The 20,529-nt window shown below is 35.6% G+C and overlaps 1 protein-coding gene across 3 annotated transcripts in view; it reads right to left on the bottom strand.

Annotated features, from left to right (window-relative positions):
* Positions 1-247: 247 nt before the first annotated feature.
* The window catches only part of LOC126741575 (golgin-45), a 30,724-nt gene continuing 10,442 nt past the window's right edge, over positions 248-20,529 (bottom strand). For all 3 annotated transcript variants that reach the window (XM_050448056.1, XM_050448059.1, XM_050448058.1), the window contains exon 6: positions 248-3,341. In XM_050448056.1, coding sequence (XP_050304013.1) covers positions 3,183-3,341 — 159 coding nt within the window. In that variant the 3' untranslated portion in view covers positions 248-3,182. The remainder of the gene's footprint in view (positions 3,342-20,529) is intronic.

The raw sequence follows: 20,529 nt of genomic DNA, 5'->3' as shown, positions 1-20,529 counted from the left end.
ATTTTTACTTACTACACCTAAAAACATCATCTGATCATTATGACTGATATTAATCGCCCTTTTGTAGCATTGTATATATGTAAATAATTACAGGAACATATGCTAAACTTGATCGTACTGTATATATTTTTTACAATAATCGCATTCTGTATATTTTATTACGAATAAATATTGTTATTGTAAGATGTTGTATTATTTTTTGTTGTTTCTTTTTAGAAAAGGCGTTGATAAAATAAGGTAAACCAAGTTATTAACTTAGTAATTATTTATTGCTTTTATTGCAGATTGAAGTTATGGCATTTTAAAATGTTATTTATGCAGAGTGTTTCAAAGAAGCGTTTACAGAGTGGCCAAAATTTCATTTGTTACCGATGCACAAGGAAAATGCCTAAAATTATTTAAATTATTAAGCAAAAGCTGATATACGCCGTTCCTTGTTACATTTTATTAGACACATTTTCGGACCTTTCGCCATCGAAGAAAATATCGATATTTTATGTCTATGAAACAATCAGCTTGGAAACACCCTGTATTCGGTTATAATAATTTCAAAAATTACTTATTAGTTAACCCCATAATATAGATTATCCTAATTAACATAATAAATAGTTGACTTAAAATAAGTTAGATCACCAATGGAAACTTACTACACCCAGACAACAATGGTAATTTGAGAGAAGGAATTGTTGTGGGGTTCAAATAACAAGAAAAGCGATTTTGTTCAAACGTCGACATTCTGACTTTTTATAAAGCCATTTTCAGGACTCCAAACTTCGAAACATAAAAAAGTCAAAGTTAGTGATTGATTAGTGAAGATTAGTGGTATTTACAAAAAATTCCAAAATTTGAACAAACACAAAATTTAATTCCCACTCCAACTCCTTCCCAAAAATACGAAAAAAATATATACAGGTTGTCCCAAAAGTAGACGTCCAAACGAGGGGAGGTGATAGAGGAGATCAATGAGCAAGAAAAGATCAAGATGCAATCAAAAAAACCCTATATACTATTATCCGATTGTTAATGGTTTAAAAGTTATTTCCATTTTTCTCATTTTTGTAAAAATCGCTTCATGCATCATGCACAAAATTTATTAAAAAAATATCATAATTTATTTACTTAGTATTTAGTGCGAGTGTGACCCTAAGGGGTGCACCCTTTCATAAATATGATTTGGATGCATAATTGTTTCTTTCACTAGTAAGAAAAAAATAATTTCTCAATATGTTTAATTTTTATTTAAAAATTATCAGGAAAGCTTATTTAATGAAGATTCTCATATGGTGAACTACTTTCAGATAAGTGATACGAGTCTTTTTTGATTGACTTTTTTATTAAACTAATCGTTTTTGGACAAAAATCAAAATATTGTAATACTAAATAATCTAATTCTAAATAATGAAAAAAAAGAATTTATTGCTATTAAACATCACAATAAATGTTCAAAATGCGAAACACCTGCCCTAATACACATTCGGCAACGGCGGATGAAATTACTTTTTATGCGCCGAAAGGCTCTGTCATTATTGGTAATAACGTTGGCCGCTTGTCTTATTTTTCTTCGCAGTTCTACTTCAGTTTGGCTTTCATTGATAAAAACAAGTTCTTTGAAATATCCCCATAAAAAAAGTCTAAGGGGTTCAGGTCAGGCGAACGCGGCGGCCATTGGATGATTCCTCCCCTTCCAATCCATCGATTATTAAAAGTAGTATCAAGATGTTGCTTTACGATTCGGGCAGAGTGAGCAGGAGCTCCGTCGTGTTGCAGCCACATGTCTCGCCGTGTTGCTACAGATACTTCTTCAAGTAAATCGTTTAAGTTATGTTGCAAGAAATGTAAATAATTTTCGCCGTTAAGTCTTCCTGGTAGCTCGAATGGTCCAATTAATTTGCCTTCAATGATCCCTGCCCATAGATTGACTGAAAACTGATGCTGAAAACGATCATTTCTCACTATATTAGGATTAACATAGTCCCAATAATGCAAATTGTGTATATTAACAATCCCTGTTCTTTTAAAACTGCTTTCGTCACTCCACAAAATGTTTTTAAAAAAAATTACAGTCTTCTCTATTACGCTGCAGCATTTCCCGACAAAACTGAATCCTTTTTTCATAATCAGTGGGCAGAAGTGCTTGAACACGTTGCACATGATAAGGATATAACAGATTTCTTTGTAAGACTCGATGAACTGTGGATTTGGGAAGTCCCGAACGTCTTGCTATGCGACGAACACTTGTTGGATTCTCTGTTGCAAATTCCACATTATCATCTTCATCGTTATCATTTCTAGGTCTTCCTACTCTCCGTGGCTGACCAGGAATGATGCCTTCCAAGTAACTCTGATGCACATTTATGAAAACTCTATGGTCAGGATACTCATCATAAAGCCCATAAACATAGTGCATTTCTGCATATTCGTGGGAACTATAAGCCATTTGTGAAGGTTTACTTGTAATTAGTAGCAAGGGAGTTAAAACACGAAAAACTCCGAAAATAGAAACAGCAAACAGTCTAAGTATAAGAAATAAAGCCTAATTTGTTGAAAAACCAAAAAGAAACTAACTACATTCGCGACAGGGAAATGGTATGTTGATCTTAAAAATTATTTGAAAAAGAATATTTAGTTTTCTTGTCATAAATATTTGACCGTAAAGAATCTGCATAAATAAAGCAACTTTTTCTGATAGCTGTTTATTTTTGGTCGAACACGTGCTTTGTAGCAGCATCAATTCAAACGCAAAAATGTGTATGTAAAACTTAAACACATTGGGAAATTATCATTTTCTAAGTAGTGACAGAAGCAATTGTTTTCATGCAATTATTACTTATGAAAAAGTATACTATTTAAGGCAACATTCATAACAAATACCACGCAAATACGTGAGAATATTCTTTCTATGAGTTCTTTACAGAATTCATGACACTATTTTTATAAAAAACAGAAAAACGGTAATAACTTTTAAACCATCAACAATCGAATAATAGTATATGGGGTTTTTTTGATTGCTACTGACCTCCTCTATTGCCTCCTTTCGTTTGGACTTCTACTTTTGGGACACCCTGTATAGTCATACACTTATTCTAAAATTAAAAGTATATTTTAAGGCTCCTTTTTTTCTAAATTTACATTGAGTTTTTTTTTAATAACGCTTAAAATATTTAATATGTACACGTTTTACGTCAAATATTCTGCACTTCTCCAGTACAGTGATGGCAGCAAGGATGCAAAGAGGTACTTTGCAAGTACTTCTGGTCGCCGCTTATCGAATGGGCGGCCCCCACTAATACGTTGCATAAAAGGTCTTGCGACGATGTGATGGTCAATGGGTTTTGAAGGACCTGCCAATTTAAATAAAGATAAGTAATTAAATATCATTTTAATGAAAAATTTATATGTAGAAAAAGAGAAAAATAAGTATTTTTTTAGATGATATTTTGTGTCTTAATATTAAAAAGTTAATTAAACTCGTCAGTAGATGTCGGAAAACGCTGGCGCGTTATGTTTTGTTTCATAGGGATGCTAAGGAAGTTATTAGAACTTCCTTGAACTGAAGAAATTAGTATTTTCTTCTATAGGCATCTTGCATTTAAGATCTTTTTAAGATGTTTCAGACTTTTTACTTTTTCAAATGTACATTAGGCCTTTAAAGTAATTTTATATTTTAATTTGTGTTTCTGTCAGTGTTGTCTTTCGGTAAATTAAGTGATTTTTCACATTCACTTATTGACTATACAGATCGTGTTATCGTGAGCTACGTATTACCCAAAATAATGGCAACACCGCTTAGATGCGGCTTGCAGGCGGCGGAATTTTTCGGTTTTATTTTTTGAACCGGGAGTCAGCAGACCTCACTTTGCTGTGTTACTGCACGTTGCATTAATAATTTTTGAGCGTTATTTTCGTGTTTTTTTCACTATGTCTGTTTATACCCCTTCCGAAAGAGTTCAACTAATTAAATAGTTTTATGGAGGCAATTCGGCAGTACAATGTAGAGATTTGTTTTCAGTGACATTTGAGAATAGACCGATTCCTTGTGCAAAAACGGTTTTAAATGTGGTTACAAATTTTGAGACATCTTTTTGTCTTCAAGATTGTAAAAAATGCCACACAAAACGTCAAGAACCACCTGTTGAAGTGGTCCAGGATATAGAACGGCGGGAAGAAATGGTTTGCAGTACCCTAGAACTTGATTCGACACGGTCCACTAGAAGTGTTGGAGAGGAACTGGGAATGAGCAATAAAACTGTTGCTTATATCTGGAAAAAATATGGGTGCAAATGTTTCAAGTATTCAAAAACTCAGCAATATATTTCCTGAAGACCAGTGGCGAAGAATGGAATTTTGTGAAACCATGATGCAAAAGGCAAATGAAAACGAATATTTAAAAAAAAAAATATTTTGTTTTCTGATGAATCTTCTTTTTCATTACATGGCCAACACAATCCTTCCATTGTTTGTTATTGGTCTTAGGAAAACGACCACAGAAGTTTTCAGTTTCGTACCCAGTATCCTCAGAAATTGAATGTTTGGGCAGGTATTTTGGGCGACAATGTTATAGGGCCATTTTTTATTGATGGCACTTTAAACGCCCAAAAGTACCTTGAGTTGCTGCAAAACCAAGTTCTTCCTGCCATTCAAATCCTACCTGATGTAGACCTGGGATCGGTTTATTTTCAGCAAGATGGCTGTCCTGCTCATAACGCGGCTAGAGTAAAAGAATTTTTAACAAATACTTTTCCTAACCGCCTTATTAGTGGGACTGGCGATATTAAATGGCCTCCTAGATCTCCAGATTTGTCTCCAAATGACTTTTATCTGTGGGGTTACCTTAAGCAGACCATTTACAAGCATGAATTTAGTAGGCCAACAAATTTAGAGGAGTTGCGAAATAAAATTGTCGAAGTTACCAATTCCATTTTACCTGAAACTCTTTTGGAGGTGCGAAATAGCTTTTACGATAGGTTAAGTTTTTGTTTAGCGAAAGAAGGCGGTTTATTTGAGCCTTTTATTTAAAAAATGTTATGTTCTTAAGTTTGTTTATTAGAGTTTTATTTCTGATTTTTTATTATGCAATAATAATAATAATAATAATAATAATAATAATAATAATAATAATAATAATAATAATAATAATAATAATGATAATAATAATAATAAAACAATCTTTATTTCAGAATTATGTTGCTACATAAAATGAAATACTGCTATACAAAAAGTATGTACATCATAAACATATATAGTTCACTCTACAATCTATTTACCCTTTCAAAACGCTCATGAATAGTGTATGGTTCAATGTTTATCAGGATTTTAAATATTACTTTCTTTAACAATTCTATGTTTGGCAATGTTTTAATGCTTGGTAGATAATTTGCAATCATCAAAAATCAAGCAATCATCCTTATTTTTGAAAAAATACAATAATTCTTGGATATATTAGAGGAGAAGGTCCGAATATCAGCCCCATTTTGTTTTTTGAAAATATTAATGGTGTCATTGAACGAATTAACCTGTAATTTGGAAACCTAATTACTGGGAACATCCACTTTAAAGTTATAAACACGGTTTAAAAAAAAAACTTAATAAGAATGGTGTGATTTTCAAAAAGTATAAATTTTTAAGATTTATGAAAAGTGCTTGAAATATCGGCCACCCTATAAAAGTAACAAAAAGTCGTATTTAATCGTAAGGAAATATGTATTTTCAAAAAACGAGACTTAAAATACTCATTTACAAATATCGCAGATATATTCGCCGCGTTCTGTGTCCGCACAAGCCTCATGTGACCACATATTACACATCAAACAGCGCACCCACGACTCGCCCTTGACATCCTCAGAGAAAAGTCCTTCACAATAAATACACGTTGCATCTTCGTTTTCAGGAGGAGAATCGAATTCTTCAATGGCGTTATCTTCATCATCAGAAATGAATATTTCGCCATCTTCACTCTCAGAGTCAGACGATTCAACAATCTTTTTTCGTTTTGGAAGTTTTAGCTGGGACGATTTACCCTTGGAGAAAGTTTTGCCAAACATTCTGTTTTCCTTTTCCACTAACATTTTTAGTTTTTTCAATAGAAGTTTCTAACTCGTTTTTGTATGGAGAAGACGTTATAATTTTAGACTTAGAAGACTATTTTCCACGATTAGTTACTTTTCTTTTTATGGAAGGGACTGGGGAAATCGCAAAAGGCGACACAAACTTGGGTGATTTTGACAAACTAGGTTAAGTGGAGGCAGGAACATCATCAACATATCTAGAGCATCCGGGTTGGGGATCATTATTGGAACATGGCGGGTCAGTAGATTTAGCATTTTTGTTAATTTGAGTTGCTGGACTGGACGCGGGAGAGGAACTTTGATCTTGGGAAGTATTGCTGTTGGTGGAGTTTTCTTTAAAATCGCTGCATCTTTTAGCAGCTTCAGCTTCCTCAGTAATAAATTCAGCATCACAAAAAATGTGTCTATTAAAGGGAGAAATGCCTGTCACTCGAAAACCGTTGATTGCTATTTGTGCAGTCTGTGACTTTAGGGATGCCTTTCCCAATAGCTCGGCTATTTCATAAACAGAAAAAGGACGCTGATTAAACGTATCAAATTTCTTATTTCTTCGCTATAGTAGAGCTTAAATGGACCCATAAAACTTTGATCTAAGGGCTGTAATTTATGCGTAGAATGAGGGGGTAGTGACAATATTGAAATGTGATTCTCCCTGGCTAAGCTTATAACTTCCAAATTGCGGGTGTGGCTGTAATGTCCATCCTAATATTGGATGGACAAAACAGGGTCATCTTCAGATGGTTTAACGAATTGTATAAAATGACGAAACCACTTCGTAATGAGATTTTGTTGAATCCACCCACTGGGATGTACGTCATAAATTGTTCCCGAGGGAGCTCCACGAATTAACTGGTCATTTTTATTTTTCCTGGGAAAAATTAACATTGGCGGTACGAATTGTCCACCAGCACTTATACACGCAACGAATGTCACAAGTGATCCTCGTTCTGCTGAAGTGATGGCAGCTATCTGTCGTTTACCTTTTCGACCAATTACGGTAGAGATCTTACTTTGCACTATTGATAGGCCTGTCTCATCGACATTAAATATTCGGTGCGCTGGAAAATTGTATTTATTGTATTCCTGCTCCAGATTATCAAAAAAACGTGATGCGTGTTCTGCATTAAAACCAAGAGCTCTTGCAAAACACGTTCCAGTTGGCTTTCTTAGGAAAAGTATTTCCTTATGGCGACGTAAAAATCCATCAACCAGCTTCTTCCTGCTATTTCATTCCTAAAGGGGCTATTCTTACCATTTTTTTCAAATAAATTGTACGCCATAATTCGGATGTCTCGTCTAGTTAGACCATAAAATTTTGCCTCCATTGTGAGAATGTAATCAACAAGCTTCTTCTCCAGTTGACTACCTAAAACTGTTTTTCTTCCAAGGGTAGTTGAGGTTATGCGGTCAGGATCTCCATCGACTTTAGAAAGCCTTTGTAAAGTAGATCTTGGTACACAAAATGTTTTTGCTGTCTGCCTACAAGTTAATAAATTTTCTTTAACAGCAGTTATAGCTTTCGTCATATCACTGGTATGTTTCCTTAGTATGGTATTTTTCCTTAGTTCGGGGCATTTTTTACCTAAAAAATAACAATCGTTCCATTTTTCACAAGTCTATACTAAATATGGTCTAAATATGGGCCTGGCTCATATTTCAGACAGTTAAGTGGCCCATATGCCCAAACATAACAACAAAAATGTTCACATTTATTTCAATACAATTTTGGGGAAAACTCTGTAGTACATCTTAAACAATAACATTTCAAGACCACACTTACCAATTTTTAATTTTATTGGCTAAGAATTTTTCACGAAAATATAAAATGTTAACACACGTGTATTAATTTGAGTAACCGTCGGAATAACACCCTGTCGATTGCTTTCCTATGCCATCTATGTTTAGACAGCTGAAGCTAGAGATTTGTTCGTGGATCAAATACTGTTAATCTACGCTCTGTGAATCATCGTATCGGTATGCGTTGTTGCCAATAATAGAGTGACCCATAATAAAAGCATGCCCCATATTCGGACCTTCTATGGCATATATGGTAACTATTTTAAAATTCTTTAAATCTTCCCCGATAGGTTTCCCTAAAATTAAGCTTTAACATCGTTCTAATTGTTCTCTTTAATCTACCAATGTCCCTACAATTGTTCATACATGCTGTGTTATATGTGACACTAAACTAAAATACGTGATGTGACACTAAACACTGACTAAAAATGTTGTTTTAATAACTATTAATATTTCTTCATTTTGGATATTTACAGTGAAAGCTCCCATAAGCGGATACTCACGATTCCGTAACTTTTGCCCGCTTATGGAAGGTGTCCGTTTAAAAGAGAGTATGTGAGTATAGAGTATAAATAACAGGGTATATAATCATGAGGAAAGTGAAACAGAAACTTACCACATTTTTAAAGTATGTATTTATGCTATATATCTATATGTATGTATACGCATACAAAAACATAAATGCTTCAATACATGGTACGAGAATTTAAAAAAAAACATTATTCTTTAGCTTTTTGAAAAAAGTTTAAAATGTTTGTCTGACGAAATTTCACCATCTTTTGCTGAAGGAGACAATTTTCGTAATAACTTTCTAAATTTTTTAAATGTTGGAATGCAGTGAAATCATCTTTAGCAAATTTTTTCAATATAGAAATATGATTTAGAGTTCCACTTTTTCTTCTGAGTCGTTTGGACTACCATATTCAAGTTGGCCTGGGCTTTCTACATCCAAATTCGAAAAGTTGTCAATGGCATTTTCTTTTGTTGTTATGTTATTGTCTAAGGCCAGGAAATCTTCTACTTTCTGGAGGTCTGCTACTCCTAAATGTTTGATATGTCGCAGTAACTGAGCAAGTGTCGCTAAGGGCAGATCGTCTTCAGCATCGCAATAATTTTGCTCAGCAAATTCTGAGCTACATCCACTTTTTCTGAATCCAGCTTTGCCAAAACAGTTCTTAATTGTAGATGAATTTACTTTATCCCATGCTGTTTTTATAAAATACAAAGCTTCTAACACATTAATAGACTTTGTAAGCTCAGATAAGCTTTGGACATCGTCAATTTTTGTTAAAATATGTTTTAAAATCAAATGCCGATAATAAAATTTAAATCCAAGGGCTGACAAGCTGAAGTTGTGTTTGGCGATAAAAATATAATTTTCACATTTTTCATTTTCATCACGAGGATGAGAGCATGCATTGTCTAAAAATAAAAGAACTTGCCTTTTTTTGGATTCCCATTTTCCGGTCGAATGTGCCGGTCGAATGTCCGGTCATCCATGCCTTTTTGTTGGATTTCCAAATCACTGGTAAATCCTTAATAGCAACGTTTTTTAAAGCACGGGGACGAGCCGCTTTCCCGATCACAATCAAATCGCATTTTTCACCGGCCATATTTGCACAGAATAAAAGAGTTAGTCTATTTTTAGACAACTTTCCACCCACACATGTTTCTCCTTTAAGGGACAGAGTTTTGTCGGGCAATGCGCGAAAAAAAAGTCCACTTGCGTCGTTTGCGTTGTACACGTCTTCTGGTTTGTAGCCAAGCAACATGGACGGAAGTTTCTCCAAAAATTGTGACACATCAACTTGATTTACTGCAGCAGCTTCGCCAGATATGCATTTGAAACTCACACTATGTCTCTTGCGCCACTTTTGCAGCCACCCGTCGGACGCACTGAAATTATTATAGCCCAAAGTAATGGCGATTTCTTTAGCTTTCATTTTCACTAACGGCCCTGAGATTGGAATGTTCTGACTTCTAGCTTTCATAAACCACTCAAAACATGTTTTGTCTATAGCAAAACCTTCCTTTTTTAAAAAATCCTTCTTTTGATTTATATTAGTTCCTGATTGCCATTTACTCCTGATATCTTCCTTATTTTTGGCAATTTCAGCTGCTTGCGTTTTTCCAATATTAAATCTCTTTGCCAAATGACGAACTGAAACACTTTCTCTGTCTAATACGTTAACAACTTCCAGCTTTTCCTTTAACGAGAGCATCGTTTTTTTTTTGATGCCATTTTACAGTTACAATAATAAAATATCTCAATCAACTACGAATTTGCTTGAAGTGAAGATAAACCACAAGATTACATTACTGACTAGCCAACGAAATGCGTAAATGAGGAATCACCTAATATAAATCGGGGAATTACCGAATTTTATGTATGTAGATATGTGCATTGCAACTGTTAGAGTTTCGCGTCCGCTTATGGGAGATTTTTTGATCACATACAGAAAAATGTAGTGTCCACGTCCGTTTATAAGAGCGTCCGCTTATCGGAATGCATTTAACATTGAAAATGATATGCTAAAATTCGGTTCCAGGAACTTTGTCCGGTTAAAAGAGATGTGCGCTTATAGGAGCTGTCCGCAAGGAGAGCTTTCACTGTATATGTTCTGGTATGTTCAATGCAGATTTTGAGTTTTAAAAAGTACGATGCTAATTTATTTTTACCAAACTAATTATTAGCTAGTGGAGAGGTCTCAAGCTGAGAAGGCACTGCTTAAAATATCGACGGACAAAGGTGTGCAGTCAAAGTTAGGCAATTTTCTCAACTCAATTCAATCAACTCAAAAATCAAAACTTTTATCTATGGATTTCGTCACAGTTTTACATGTTATAATCTCGGCCTAAAACAAAAAACTACCTAGATAACTAAAATTCAAAAATATCCACCTATACTATACAGGGTGTCCCAGAAAAGAGTGTCAAGGAGTGGCGCAGAGGTACAGCATCCCTCGGGAATCCGAATCACCCCCTGTATGTGATCCTTTTTCTAATGAAAAATGCCTTTAAATTTATTGGACTTTTTTCCCTCTTGTTTTTTAAAGCAATTTATTTTTATTTTTGAGTGCATGATTTTGATTGGTGGATTTAGTCGTTTTCATGTTAGTTAGGCCTAAGTTTTAACTAAATATTTAAATAAAAAATCAGGCATTATTTACCATGATTATAGAAAATTAGCTAAGAAGGTGAAAATCACAACAGAATCATAACTCCTAAATAAAACAATCCTCCTAAAAAAATCCAGGAAAAGGTTAAAAAGAAAAAGAAAACATTACATTACATCGTTAAAAAAGTTACAATACTTTACTGCCTAATCGGCTAGACAGCTATCTACATCATAAAAACATTTATTGGCTAGGAATTCCTTTAACTTTCCTTTAAATATCGAAACGGTTTTGCTAATCTTTATATCATTCGGTAATTTGTTGTATATTTTTGGACCTATTCTTAATACAATTTTTTTAGAAATAAGTAGCCTGCTATGAGGCATGGACAAGTCATTTCTAGAACGAGTTGGGTAATTATGAAAACTACCATTAACAGTAAAGGAATTAAAATTCTTAAAAACATATAAGCAAACTTCAAATATAAACACACGGGACCGTCAAAATTCTATATTCCCTAAAAAGAGGTCTACAGGAAGTCATCGGTGATACTTCGGCAATACACCTAAGAATATGTTTTTGGCTAATAAACACTCGACGTGCAGCCCCAGAGCTGAATACCGTACAAAATTCGCGAGTGTATAATAGCGCGATATAGACAAATTAGTTGATTAATTTCCATTACCACCCTAAGGTTCCTAATGGCATAACATAAACTACCGAGATTCCCAAGAAGTGAATCATCCAATGTTAGGCCAAGAAACTTAACTCATTTTTAGCGTTCCAAACAATCGTTATCGTTGGTTACACATAAATTAATATATATAACTATTTATTTGACTATGACATGCATCAAAAACCATGTCATTAGTCTTTTTATTGTTCAAGTAAAGTTGATTTAAAATAAACCAATTGCTAAGTTCCTCTAAGGCTTTTCCAGCAAATACATCAATTGTTTCTATCTTCGGACCAGCGCAGATGTCTCATCAGCATACATGGTGATGACACTATGTGTTATTGCCAGAGGCAAGAGATTAATAAATAAAAGAAACAACACTGGGCCCAATACGGATCTCTGTGGGACCCCAATATCCACTTTAAGGTTTTCAGACCGCATACTAGATTCGGAGCTATCCCTGACTGCTACATATTGTCAGCGATCTGCCAAAAATGATGCAAACCAGCTCAACACTACTCCCCTTACACCACAGGACTCCATTCTATCCAAGAGTAAAGTGTTGAAACAGCTCAAGCTGAGCTTTATCTCGTTCTGGGTCGTCAGAGGAATCACAATTACAAAAACACACCGGTCAAACTCAAACTTTTTATTCGTACAACCAAAATTAATAACTTTTAGCGCATCACCCTCGCTCATCAGGCTCTCGATCCGAGTGACCTCGTCACCGCGGCATGTACAGTTAACCGCCAGCGCCACCGGCATCTCTCCGGCGTTGCCGAACATCTTTTTATTTCACTGAACCGTATCATGACCCCCCAATTAAATCTAATTCATATGAACAGATTTAATTCTATCAGACGTTTTAACAAAAGCAACTTAGAAACTAACATTGATTACAAAATTTCACGTACAAATAACCTTACAACTAATAGGAAAATATTTATTACAAACTAATTGGTTAAGCTTTCTACATCTTTATAACGCTTGAGGTTAATAATATTTTGACATGAATGTTCCCTACCCATAGAATCACCAATGACATACGAGTTAGAACCGTTGTGCTTCAAAACATAAAAGGGGCCGGTAAACAACAGGAAGAATTTTTTAATGGTTCGATCATCGGCAGATGACTGGGCATGAGATCTAACCAGCACCTTATCACCAACTTGAAAAACCGTAGGATTTAATTTTTTATTAACCTTTTCCACGCGACGTTCAGCTCGGGTGCGCAACCTCTCGCAAACAAGTATTACTACACTTTCCAAATCTAACCCCATATTATCTTCACGTGGAAATGATATAAATTTTTCTATAGGCCGCTGCGGAGTTTCTCCAAATTGCAGAAACATCGGTGTAAACCCTGTAACTTCACTAACCGCAGAGTTTAAACAGCCTTCAATGAATTCGAGAAGACATGCCCACTTAGTATGTTTATCAAAACAATAAGAACGCAGTAGTCGGCCAATTTCTCTATTATATCGCTCCGTCATATTTCCCTCGGGAAAATAAACGGAGGTATGTTTAACCCGGATACTTTCTTCGGCTAATTTACTCCTCCATAAGTTCCCGGTGAATTGGGTCCCGTTATCACTTAAAATGCACTTTGGTTTCTGAACTTTTGGTATATAGTTCAGTAACACTCTATTTATGATAGCCTTAGCAGTAGCACGTTTTAAGGCATACAACTTAACGAATTTTGAGAAAGCGTCTACTAAAACCAGTAGTTGAGTTACCCCACCTCGCGACACTGGTAATGGACCTATTAAATCAGTACATACCAAGTCACCTGGATTCTCTACAATGACGGTATGTAATTCACCCCTACTTAGCTTAGAACATTTTGCCTTTTGACAAAGGTCACAAGTAGATACAATTTGACCGATATGCCGTTGCATTTTCGGCCAGTAAAAAATTTCTTTCATTTGAGCGTATGTTTTCATTCGCCCGAAATGCCCGTTTCCGATATGATGCGCTAAAATCAGATCTCTAACTTGATTCTTAGGAACACATAATTTGTACCCCGGATTCAGATGGTCTCCCCTCTTAAAAAGCAAACCCTTATATTCTCGAAACCATGAAAAGATTCGATACTCTTTCTCTGAAAAAATTCGCGGATCTCTATTAAGCTGCTCTAAAAAGTTAATTTTTTGTCGTATCCAAGCCTCCTCTAATTGATCAGCCCGCAGAGATTTTAAATTTTGTTTTAAATTATCGTAAGATTCTGATAAACTTATCAGCATAATGTGTAGGTTCGAAGATTTTTCTGGGGTCAAGAATAAACTTTTATTAGGGGGATTTCTTGATAAAATATCGGCAACCTTATTTTCAACCCCCGGACAATGTTCTACTTTAAAATCAAATTCTTGTATAAGAAGTGTCCATCTAGTCAACCTAGCCGATTTTAATTTACACGTCATTAAGAAACATAGCGATTTATGATCGGTTATTACCGTTAATGCCTGCCCTAATAAAAGGGTACGCCACTGCCTAAGGCAATGCACCAATGCTAGCAATTCCTTTTCCGTTGTAGTATACCGTATCTGACTTCCTTTAAGAGTGGTAGAGGTATAACTTATAACTTCCCTTTCTTCTTCCAAAGATTTCTGAAAAAGGCAACCCCCCACAGCATAATTCGAACTATCACATTGTACAAAAAATCTTTTTTTAAAATCAGGATGTACCACTAAGGTAGCCCTGAGAAACCGGTCCTTAATGGTCTTAAAGGCTTCTTTTTCTTCCTCTTCCCAAGACCATTTCTCATTTTTTTTTAATAGTTTCAATAATGGTAATGTCAAATCCGAGTATTTGCGGCAAAACCTTTGCTCGTAATTAATTAACCCTAAAAATCCACGAAGCTCCCGAATGTTGCGTGGTGCAGGAAAGTTTTTAATGGCCTGTATGCGTTCCGGATCCATTTCTATTCCCTTACTCGAGATTATATGCCCAAGGAACTTAACCTTCTCGCTAAGAAATTGACACTTCCTTAGTTTGACCGTAACACCTTCTGATTGAAAATAAGTAAAAAGTCGCTCCAAATGACTGAAATGATCACTTATATTTTCCGAAAATACGAATAGGTCGTCTACATAAATTACTGTAAAATCCCGCGTATCCGATGGTAAAACATTTTTTAAACACCGTATCAAACTAGCCATCGAAGTTGACAACCCAAAAGGAAGTCTCTTAAAAGTATAAGAGTCATTTTCATAAATGAAACCTATGTATTTTCTATGCTCCGGTTTAATTTTAATTTGCCAGTACGCGGATGTTAGGTCAATGGTACTTATTACCATGCCTGTCTTAAAATGAAAAAATAATTCATTTGGATTAGGCGGATTTATAAAATCCGGCTCCATACGGCTGTTTAACATACTAGCATTTAAACATATGCGTATGCTACCGTCTTTCTTTCGAACCGTCACTAATGGCGAAATATAATTTGTTTTCTCTCTTGAAATAATACCCCACTGAAGCATTTCGTCAATCTGAGACTTGACTTCGTCCCGATATGCAAATGGAATAGGATAGGTAGCACAATGAAAAGGACTATCATTGGTCATTATTATTTCGTGTTGGTAAGATCTTATATGACCCGGACATTCTGAAAATATAGACTCAAAGCGGCGTAAAAGATCAAAGAAGTGAATTTTATCTAATTCGGATGCATTAATAATATCGACGGCCGCGCGAATATCACTTTCATTATATTTGTGTTTGTAAGCACTAATATTACCCGGCTGTATCACCGAAACAGCCCCTGCGCTAGTACATAAATTAAGACAACGCTCCTCTAAAGAGCTTGTCATATGTTGACTATACTTAACTACATACTCGTTCTCATTTACGTAAAAAGCAATTATGGATTTATTAAAGTCAATATTAGCCTTAAATTCCAAGAGCCAATCGAACCCAAATAATATATCTCGATTCAATCCCGTACTACCAAACATTTAACATCTAGGTAAACTTTCGCATCAGGGATATATAAATTAATAAGCCCTTGCGTTCTATCCCTTTGTTGTTTTCCGCCAATCGCAACCATAATAGCCACATTCGTAACCGGTAAAACTGACATTCTAGACTCATTCGCAATGGATTTAAAAAAATCCTCAGAGATAGCAGTAATTTCGCTGCCACTGTCTATTAAAACTTCAACGCCTTTTTCTCCGACCACAGCCTTGATAACCGGCGATTTAATTGATGGTTTACAGGCCTCAAATTCACCCTCATTCTCGCTTTCCGACTCGCTGAAAAAATCGAAATCTTCGTTAAAACGCGTCATTTCCATAGCTCTCATATTTTGCCTATCGACCCGCGCATCATTTCTGTCGACCGGCTCCGACGTTTGCCCATTAGCGCTCGAACCCTGTGTTCGCCGCCAAGTATTATTGTTTGGCCCCGTGTTGCCACGATTCCCCGGTCCGCTATTATCTGAAGTTTGGGTCGGTCCCATTGCACGATCCCCGCGAGTCTGCACACTTCGTCTATTAACATTAACAGCGTTACCCTCTGTTGGGTAAGCGTATGTTGCGTCGATGTCTCGCAGATACTCATCGACCTCATCGAACGTCCTCAGCCCCCTGGTTACAATACCCCGCTGAACGTCAGGCGGAAAATGCCTGCTCAAAAACGTTATTAATTTAGATTCGGGAATTGGTGACGATAAGAAACCCGCCTGGTTAAAAAGATTCGAAAAGTAGTCCGCGCGATTGCCAGATTCAAATCTCCCGTAGCTTATTTCCAAAAATAAATCTCTCTGTTTGTCCACCCCCCAAAATCTGTTTAAAAACGCCACCTCAAAATCCTGAAAATTATGAAAACAACTTTCTTTTATAGCTGCCCAGTCAGCTGCTGTGCCTTTTAAACACGGCAATACCAAGCCCAATCTATGTCTATCTGGTACGCCGGCCTCGTCAAAAATTTTATAAACCTTATTTAAAAAGGCTTTAGGGTTCATTTTTCCCGCAGGAGAAAAATATAAATTATTACCCCCCAATTCCTTAAAATTTAAAATATAGGATCTATCACCCAAACAAGCATTTTGCCTATTTATTGTTAAGCCCTCTTGAACTATCGCTCCGGCCACCGGTAAACTTACACTCGCGGCCTCATTTTTCTCCCCACTATTTTGATTTTGCTTGATAGATAGATCGGTTACAGCCTGTTTTAACATACTCATTTCAGACATTAATTTATTTAGCACCATATTGAAATCATTAGACTGAGTTATGTTTTCGTGTGCGGTAACACTATTTGTTTGCGAACCCTCCGCATTATCATTATCCGAATCATAAACAAAATCCGACATTCGATTCCTATTTTTACTTTTTCTTTTAGGTGGCATTTTAGCTTCCTTTTTTTTTTTACAAAGTAAGACCACCAACAAACAAAAACTGTCTACACGATTGAAGTTACTCGACAAAATACTACCAAACTACTAACTCTACCTTATCAAACTTAAACATTAATCTAGAATAAGGGTAGATTTCTACAAAAAACCAACTTTGTGATAAATATTAAACACTCCGAATATTCATTAAAGTATTCTAAAGCACAAAAAAAAATAGTTCCGTGAGGATTCTATTATTTTAATAACCTTTATTTTAATAAAAACTAGGTAGATGCTCGTAAAATAGTCTATTGTCCTTGAAGACATCCAAACATGTTGAACTGTACCGAAACGTAGACAACGTACCACATGCGATTAACTAAACACCCATAAGACGTGTTTTTCGTCGGCTGACAGCAAATTATTTAATGATCCGCCTAGCAACAGCACGTCAAGAAATTGGAAAGAGCTTACCGGTTATTAAGCAATTGGTAACTGTAAACCTCAGACCCCACGTCGGGCGCCAATGAAACAGCTTAAGCTGAGCTTTATCTCGTTCTGGGTCGTCAGAGGAATCACAATTACAAAAACACACCGGTCAAACTCAAACTTTTTATTCGTACAACCAAAATTAATAACTTTTAGCGCATCACCCTCGCTCATCAGGCTCTCGATCCGAGTGACCTCGTCACCGCGGCATGTACAGTTAACCGCCAGCGCCACCGGCATCTCTCCGGCGTTGCCGAACATCTTTTTATTTCACTGAACCGTATCAGTGTGATCTACGCAGTCAAACGCCCTGCTGAGATCACAAAATATCACAAATAACAGGGCGCTCACCCGCCTCAAGAGCCTCGATTACCCCGACAAAAATTCCAAAACAGCAGACGTCGTGGATCTACCAAACACAAAGCCATGTTGGCCTGTCGAAATAATTTGATTTTTTTCAAATAAGACATAAGCCGATCAAGCATTGCATATTCAAAAATTTTAGAAAAACAAGAGGTTAAGGCTATAGGTCTGTAATTGTCAGGCATAACTCGATCCCCCTTTTTAAATACCGGTATAACTTTAGATATTTTTAACGAATTTCGAAAAATTCCCTTTTTAAAAGATAAATTTATAAGATCAGTTGGTTTAAGGTCGTGTAAGGTAGGTAGGTAATATAATTTCCATCCACCCTACGCCTGTGAATAGGCTTCACGAGCTTCCATCGCCTAAAAACCGCCTTAACATTTCACTGTGCACCATTGGCCGTCGCCATTTATTGTCCCCCTTTCCATCTTGGCAGCATAATGGCTATCATAATGTCTTATGCTTTAAAAATGAGGAGTGTTACGGGATGTTGTATAAGATAACTGGTATTATCTGAATAGTTTTTGATTTCAAAATTATTACCCTCGTAGAAATCGTTAAGGTCGTTTATGTAAATAATCAAAAGTATCCTATGGTAATATCATGATCTTTTCAGATAGCTCTTTTTGTTGCCTTCCAGATAAGTATGACCTAATCCACTTAGATCTTAAATCACGAATTTCATATAGGCATAACTTTTGAAACAATTTCATAATTTACCCATGTCAAAAATTTCTTTGTCATCAACTCTACATATCAAAAATATGATATTGCACTATCCCACCAAACACTTGGTATAAAAATTAGTTATTATGTTACCTATATATTTGTGCTTTCTTTTGTAACCTTAGTGTATTCTTTCATCACATATTTATTTAAGGTGTCAATAAAATTAAGGTTTTTTTACTATTATCTAAAAAGTAAATTTTAAAGTCACCTGTTATAATTGCTGTTATAAGTTTTTCTGATAATAACAATATCAGTGGTTCAAATTTGTTCAGAAAAATGTTATAATTTGGCGCTCTATAAATCTATCCTACAATAAGTTTAAGTTTTTTTTATTGTACTTCACAGCAGCAGAATGTAAAATGTCTTTCCTCACTGAGGTTATGCGCTTATTTTCTTTCTTTGGACTTCGACTGTTTTTGAAAGTAGATGGCGCTTCATCCGTGAGTATTTTTTTGTTTTCTGGAAAAAATTTCGAGAACTTGAAATCGCAAATGTAGTTTGGCAGATTAATTTCGGTTTTCCAGTGTGTAGTTGTTCCTACAGACTATTTTGCAGCTAAGTTCTTTTTTTAACATTTCCTCTATTACTCGCACTGATTAACCTATAGATTGTAAATTCTGATGGATTACTGTAAGATATTTTTCAAGGTTATTAAATTGACTGTTGTTGTTATTACTAATATTCTTTATTTCCTGTTCAATTTTCATCTCTTCTAAAAAAAGTTTCACTGGACGTAGTGACAAGTAAGTGGTTACCAGGCCGAAATTTATAATTTGTTTCTTTAAATTAAATAATATTCACGATTTGTCGGTCGCTATTTAGTCACGCAAAAGAACTCATCTCTGTAGACAGCATGGATTTTTTAGCGGGCGATCTTGTGTTACTAACTTATCCTGTCTGTCTAGCCACATCTGTGAATCACTTGATGTTAATACTCAAGTAGATGTTATTTATACCGACTTCCAAAAAGCCTTTGATCGGATAGATCACTATATTTTGCTGCATAAATTAACTCGGTATGGTTTTTCAGGGAGATTATTTAATTTATTTCATTCCTACTTGATTGGTAGATCTCAATATAATGAATATGAGGGCTTTAAATCGAAACTTTTTACGAAACGTAACGTCGGGTGTGCCACAGGGCTCGAACCTGGGTCCGCTCCTGTTTAGTTTTTTATAAATGACTTGATTGAGTCACTCACTTATCATAGGCTGGCTTTTGCCGACGATTTGAAGCTATATTTAAACGTGTATGGTTTGGAGGACTGTGTTTTTCTTCAGAACTGCCTAAATACATTGATGGTATGGTGCGCTGTTAACAGGTTAGGCTTGAATGCGGCTAAATGTAGTGTGGTCAGTTACTCTAGATCAAAAACACCCTTAAATTTTGATTACTTTATTAATGATACTATTTTGAGTAGATTAGAGCAAATTAGTGATCTTGGTATCACCTTTGACTCTGAATTTACATTCGTTCCACACTTCAACAACATAGTCAAGTCAGCTCTGAGAACGCTTGCTTTCATAATAGGAAGTTCTCAGAGTTTTACTTTGGAATCTATATTAAGACTGCTTTTCAGTTGCTTTGTGAATCAAAACTGGAGTTTGGCTGCATTATATGGAACCCGCTCTATCAGAATCATGTTGGTCTCCTTGAATCTGTTCAGCGTAAATTTGCTAAGTTTTTGGCCTTCAGGCAGGATTGCATATATCCAGTTAGAAGATTTGATCATCAGCAACTATTGGAACGCTTCAATCTCCATCCATTACATCTCAGAAGAATGATCTTCTCTGTAAAATTCTTGCATGGGTTACTGAATGGATTAATTGATAGCCCTGTACTTCTTTCTGGTGTACGTTTCATGGTGCCTAGGCTTAATGCTAGACATCCCCTAACGTTCTTTCTGCCAAGGCCTCATACTAACATCCTATTGAAATCGCCACTATATACAATATGTG

This window comes from Anthonomus grandis, chromosome 10 (assembly GCF_022605725.1).
Source record: "Anthonomus grandis grandis chromosome 10, icAntGran1.3, whole genome shotgun sequence".
Lineage (NCBI taxonomy): Eukaryota > Metazoa > Arthropoda > Insecta > Coleoptera > Curculionidae > Anthonomus > Anthonomus grandis.
Note: the sequence above shows the minus strand (reverse complement) of the source record. Positions and strands in the feature narration are given on the sequence as shown.